Below are 6,154 nucleotides of genomic sequence, written 5' to 3'. Positions count from 1 at the left end.
AGCGTCTCTCCTCGAATCCACTTCCCAGGCCCCTTTCGGCATGCTAATCCGCCGCTTGCCTTCAATGGCATCGGGTGGCAGGAGGGAATGTAGAAAAGAGGCGGGGCCTCGCCTGAGTGACAAGCGCCGCTGGCCACTCGGCGAGGGGCTTCCGTCTCCGCTCAGCCACTGAGCGTGGAGTCACGTGCAGCAGCCTTTGAGAGCGGCGCCGTTGCCAGGGCCCTCCCCCGTCGCTAAGGAGGAAGGGGGGCGTGGAAACGGAAGTGGAGTTCGCCGGGGTCAGAGGCCGGCTGTGTTGATGTTGACACTAGGCCGGAGCTGTGGAGTAGTAGGCGCCGCCGCCGCCGGGACGCCGCGCAAGGCCCGAAAAGCTGTCGTGAGGGAAGAACGAGGCGGCGGCGGTGGCGGCGAGAGTTGGCGGAAGCAAGTCCGGCAGGGACAGCGGCGCCTCTTGGGGGCTGACGGGGCCCGCTTCCTCTTTTGACCCGCCTGGCGGGGGGCGCGATGCGGTTGTGATTGGGCCTGCCATCCGGGCATTCCTTCCCTTCCTCAAAGAAGTGGTTCCTCAGCGGGCCCTCCATCCGGGTCCCGGGCCTCTCCATCCGGGTCCCCGCTCTCCATCCCAGCGGAGGGGAGAGGGCCTCTTTCGCCCCTCTCCTCCGGAATCCCCAAACTCCCTTCCATACGGGTACTTCCTTCCTTCCTTCCTTCCTCACCCCCTCCTCCTGCATCCCCAGTGCCTTTGGGTTAACTGTCACTGCTTAGCCTCTCCATCCGGGGACTTGTGCCCCTCACGCGCGGCTCGGGACTCCTCTGCTTGCCCCCTCCCTCGGTTGCCATGACGATCCTGCCCAAGAAGAAGGCCTGCCCGGCCGCCGGCGACGGAGACAGGGACCAGCCGGGCTCCCGAGGGGGCGGCCAGGGCGGTCCTGGGGGACCCGGCGGCGTCGGGGGCCCGGACCCGCGGGGCTGCTCCGGCGCGGACTCCCACCCTCGAGGCCCCAGCGGCGTAGGCGTCGGCGGCGGAGGCGTCGGCGGGCCCGGGGAGCGCGGCGGAGCTAGGCCGCGAGCCTCGCCGCCACCCCCGCCGCCTCGTTGGGGGCTGCCCCCCGCCGCTGGCTCGCCGCCGCCGCCCAACCCCGGCGTGGGGCCCTGTGGTGGAGGCGGCGGGGACGGCTCGGGCCTGTTGGATCCCGGCGTGGCCGAGTCGCGAGGCGGTGGAGGCGGGGGCTGCTGCTCGGGGCCTGGACACAGCAAGAGGCGGCGGCGCGGCGGGCCCGCAGGAGGCCTTGGGGGACCCTCGGGGCCTGGAGGAGGCGGCGGCGGAGGCAACAGCCCCGAGCAGGACGAGGCCGGCGCTGGCTACAACAGCGAGGACGAGTACGAAACGGCCGCCGCTCGCATCGAAAGCATGGACCCGGCCACCGTGGAGCAGGTACCGCCTCAGGAGATGGGGCTCAGTGCCTGCAAAGAGAAGGAGTGGGGCCTTGCGCCCTCCCTGCCCTGTCAAATGAGATTAGTGGCCCCACCAGGCTAAGGGCCCTTCCACACTGCCATATCAAATCCACATTGAACTATTTATTTATTTATTTTCGCTCACTTCTACCCCACCTTTCTCAGCCCCCTAGGGGGGACTCATTGTGGCTTACAACCGGCACAATTCGATGCCAACAATTCAACAGATAAAATACATAGCAACAATAACCACAATAGTTAAAACATTCAATTAATACAATAACAATTATATATTTATCTTACACAGTGGTTCTCAACCTTCCCAATGCCGCGACCCCTTAATTCCTCATGTTGTGGTGACCCCCAGTCATAACCCTAACATTATGAATTGCCATGTAAATAATGATCTGCAGGATGTACTTTCATTCACAGGAGCAAATTTGGCACAAATACCTGGTATGCCCAAATTTGAACCCTGGTGGGGTTGGCGGGGGGATTGATTTTGTCATTTGGGAGATGTAGTTGCTGGGATTTACAGTTAACCTGCGAACAAAGAGCATTCTGAACCTCACCAACAATGGAATTGAACCAAAGTTGGCACACAGAACTCCCATGACAAACAGAAAATACTGGAAGTGTTTGGTGGCCATTGACCTTGAGTTTGGGAGTTGTAGTTCGCCTACATGTAGAGAGCACTGTGGGCTCAAACAGTGATGGATCTGGACCAGACTTGGCACAGATACTCAATATGCCCAAATGTGAAAACTGATGGGGTTTGGGGAAAATAGACTTTGAAATTTGGGAGCTGTGCTTGCTGGGATTTATAATTGACCTACAATCAAGGAGTGTTCTGAACCCCACCAATGATAGAATTGGGCCAAAGTTCTCACACAGAACCCCCATGACTAACAGAAAATACTGTGTTTTTTGATGGTCTTTGGCGACCCCTCTGACACACCTTCGCGATCCCCAGGTTGAGAAACACTGATCTTACATGTAATATTACTAATAATATTACAGTATAATTGATATAGTGCAATATAGCAATATTTAAAACTTATATTGTACTATGTTAATAATATACTGTATGTATATATACCTTGTAAGCCGCTCTGAGTCCCCTTCGGGGTGAGAAGGGCAGCATATAAATGTCGTAAATAAAATAAATAAATAAACAACTAAAAAGCCAATCTAGTGGCCAACGTATCCGTAAGTCCATTCAGCATTACCATAGTCCTTTCCAAATTCTGGTCGTCATTACCTTGTCAGTCTGCCAGATTACCCAAAGGCCTGGTCCCATATCCATGTTTTCAGCTTCCTTCTAAAGGAGAGGAGGGATGTTCATGACCTAATTTCGCCAGGGAGTGAGTTCCACAGGCGAGGGGCCACCACTGAGAAGGCCCTGTCCCTCGTCCCTACCAGCCTCACTTGTGATAGAGGCGAGGCCGAGAGTAGGGCCTCCCCCAAAGATCTTAGACTCCGAGGTGGGACATAGAAGGAGATATGTTTGGACAGGTAAACTGGGCCGGAGCCCTCTAGGGGGATTATATGGCAGTGTGGACTCATAATCCCTGATCAGAGCAGATTTTGTGGGACTTTCTGCTTTAATATTCCGGGTTATATGTCTGTGTGGAAGGACCCTCAGACCCCTTCCACGCTGCCATATAAAATCCACGTTGAACTAGATTATATGGCGGTGTGCACTCATAATCCTGTTCAGAGCGGATTTTGTGGGATTTTCTGCTTTAACCCCTTCCACATTGCCACATAAAATCCACATAATAATAATAATAATAATAATAATAATAATAATGCTTTATTTATACCCCGCTCCATCTCCCCCAGGGAGCCTCGGGGCGGCTTACATGAGGCTTACATTGAACTGGATTATATGACAGTGTGCACTCATAATCCTGTTCAGAGCAGATTTTGTGGGATTTTCTGTGTGGAAGGGCCCTCAGACCCTTTCCACACTGCCATATAAAATCCACATTGAACTGGATTATATGGCAGTGTGTGCACTCAGATCATCCAGTTCAAAGCAGATATTGTGGATTATATTCTTGGATAATCTGGCCTACAATAGAGTTTCACTTATTCAGCCTTCGCTTATCCAATGTTCTGTATTATTATCTGTATTATCCAACGCAGTCCGCCTCCTGCCCGGATCCACAGCTGTTTTAATACACTGTGATGTTTTGGTGCTAAATTTGTAAATACAGTAATAGCGTGTATTGAACTTTTTTTCTGACAATTTGTTGCAAAACATGATGTTTTGGTGCTTAATTTCTAAAATCATAATATAATTTGACATTTAATAGGCATTTTCTTAATGTCTCTTTATTATCAAACATTTTTGCTTGTTCAATGTTTTGCCGGCCCATTTATGTTAGCGAGACTCTACTGTATAGAGCCCTAGATTTGGAAGCCCTAGGCCATAGAGCCCTAGATTTGGAAGAGACCCCAGTGGACATCTAGCCCAATCCCATACCGCCATGCAGGAATACACAAAGCATTTCAGAAAGGTCCCTTCCACACAGTTGTATAAAATCCACTTGAACTGGATTATCTGGCACTGTGGATGTAGGCTCCTTTCAACCAGCTGTATAAAACTCCATATTATCTGCTTTGAACTGGGTTATATGACAGTGTGGACTCAACCCCGTTCAAAGCAGATATTGTGGATAATCTTCCTTGATACTCTGTGTTATATGGCTGTGTAGAAGGGCCTTCAGTTATTCCAGTTCAAAGCAGATATTGTGGATAAGCTGCCTTGATATTCTCGATTATATGGCTGTGTAGAAGGGCCCCACATTTACCCAGCATCTTCCAATCTCTGGCTGAGGGCCCTTCCAGACAGGCCCTATATACGAGGATCTAATCCCAGGTTTTCTGCTTTAAACTGAATTATATGAGTCTGCACTGCCAGATAATATGAGACAAACAAAAGCTTTGATCAGATCCTGGGATATAGGGCCTGTTTAGAAGGGCCCTGAGTTTGTGAAATTATGTACACTCACACTCTTCTTTCTAAACTTTTTTGAACTGGATTAAGTGGCAGTGAAGACTCAGATAATCCAATTTAAAGTAGATAATGTGGATTATCTGATTTGGTAATCTGGATTATATGGCAGTGTAGAAGGGGCCATAGAGTAGTGCAGTGTAATACAGATTATGTGCAATGACTATGGAATCGGCCTTGGACCACGATCCTTGGATGACATGATTTAAATACTGAATGTAATTTTAAAATGTTTAACTTCTATTAATTTTAACTCAATTGATGTAATGTCTGTATGTTTTGCAAGCCATTGAATAATTGTAATATGTAAGCCGCCTTGAGTCCCCTTTGGGGCAGAGAAAGATGGGTTATAAATAGGATAAATAATGAATAAATAGAGCCTTAGATTTGGAAGAGCCCAGTGGACATCCAGCTCAACCCCATTCTGCCATGCAGAAATACACAAAGCATTTCAGACAGCTATGTAAAATCCAATCCACTGGATTGTCTGGCAATGTAGACTTAGATATTCTAATTCAAAGTAGATATTGTGCATTATCTGCTTTCATATTCTGGGTTATGTGGCTGTGTGGAAGGCCCCTGGATGACCATCCGACTCTGTTTCAAAACCTCCAGCAAAGGAGACTCTGCCACATTCCCAGGCAGCTTATTCCACTGCCAAGCTGCTCTTACCATCAGGAAGCTCTTCCTCATGTTTAGGTGGAACCTCACTTCTCCTAGTTTGAATACAATCAAAGCACTCCTAACAGATGGTCATCCATCCTTTGCTTAAAAATTTCCAGAAAAGGAGACAACATTACACTCATGCAGCATATTCCATTACTGAAACAGCTCTAATAGTCAGGAAGCTTGTTCTAATGTTTAGGTGGAATCTCTCTTCTAATTTAAATACAGTTAAAGCACTCCTAACAGATGAACATCCATCCTCTGTTTTAAAACCTCCAGAAAAAGGGACAACACCACACTCCGAGACAGCATATTCCACTGCAGAACACCGCAAATCCTCAGGAAGTTTGTCCTAATGTTTAGGTGGCATCTCTCTTCTCCTAGTTTGAATATAATAAAAAACCCTAACAGAAGGCCACACAGCCTCTGCTTGAGTACCTTTCTCTTTCATATATTAGTTTAAGATAAGAAATTAGAATTACCGGAGAGACTCTCCTCGGGTATACACTTCCTGTTGCTTTGTCACAGCATCCAGGCCAGTGGAGATGCATTTGCCCTGGGAACACAGAATAATATTGTATACACGAATAGGCCCTATGGCATGTGATCTCCAAAAGTGGATCTATGTCAGTGATCCCCAAACTTTATTCCTCTAGGTATTTTGGATTTTAGCTCCCAGAATCTCTTGCCATTGGCCAGAGAGGTTGAGGCTGCTGGGACTTGGTCCAATAAACTTAGAATACCAGAATTTGGAGGTTATTAGTGTATGTGATGCCTTCATTGGGGCAAAATTCCTGTCACTGAAGGTTTGGTTAGTTGGCTTGTTTATTAGAAATAAATGTGGCATAGGTGTGAGGACATGACTGGAGGAGCTTCTCTCCTTTAAAGAACTGGACTGGCTTTGCAATAATTTTTCAGTTTTACCAGAGGAAATAATATATAGGAGCAACAAGAGTCTTGCAGCCAAAGCACTGTCATTATATTTGACTTTTTGTGGCGCCCTTGGAAAAC

General features: G+C 48.7%; 1 protein-coding gene across 2 annotated transcripts in view; it reads left to right on the top strand.

The window, feature by feature from the left end:
- The first annotated feature begins 244 nt into the window (after positions 1-244).
- OTUD5 (OTU deubiquitinase 5) overlaps positions 245-6,154 on the top strand; it is a 56,751-nt gene continuing 50,841 nt past the window's right edge. The window contains exon 1 of one of the 2 annotated variants that reach the window (XM_060763135.2): positions 245-1,435. In XM_060763135.2, the coding sequence (XP_060619118.2) occupies positions 839-1,435 (597 nt within the window). In that variant the 5' untranslated portion in view covers positions 245-838. The remainder of the gene's footprint in view (positions 1,436-6,154) is intronic. The other variant, XM_060763134.2, reaches the window with a different exon arrangement.

Source organism: Anolis sagrei, chromosome 2 (assembly GCF_037176765.1).
Source record: "Anolis sagrei isolate rAnoSag1 chromosome 2, rAnoSag1.mat, whole genome shotgun sequence".
Taxonomy (NCBI): domain Eukaryota; kingdom Metazoa; phylum Chordata; class Lepidosauria; order Squamata; family Dactyloidae; genus Anolis; species Anolis sagrei.
This window is presented reverse-complemented; position numbering and strand designations above follow the sequence as displayed.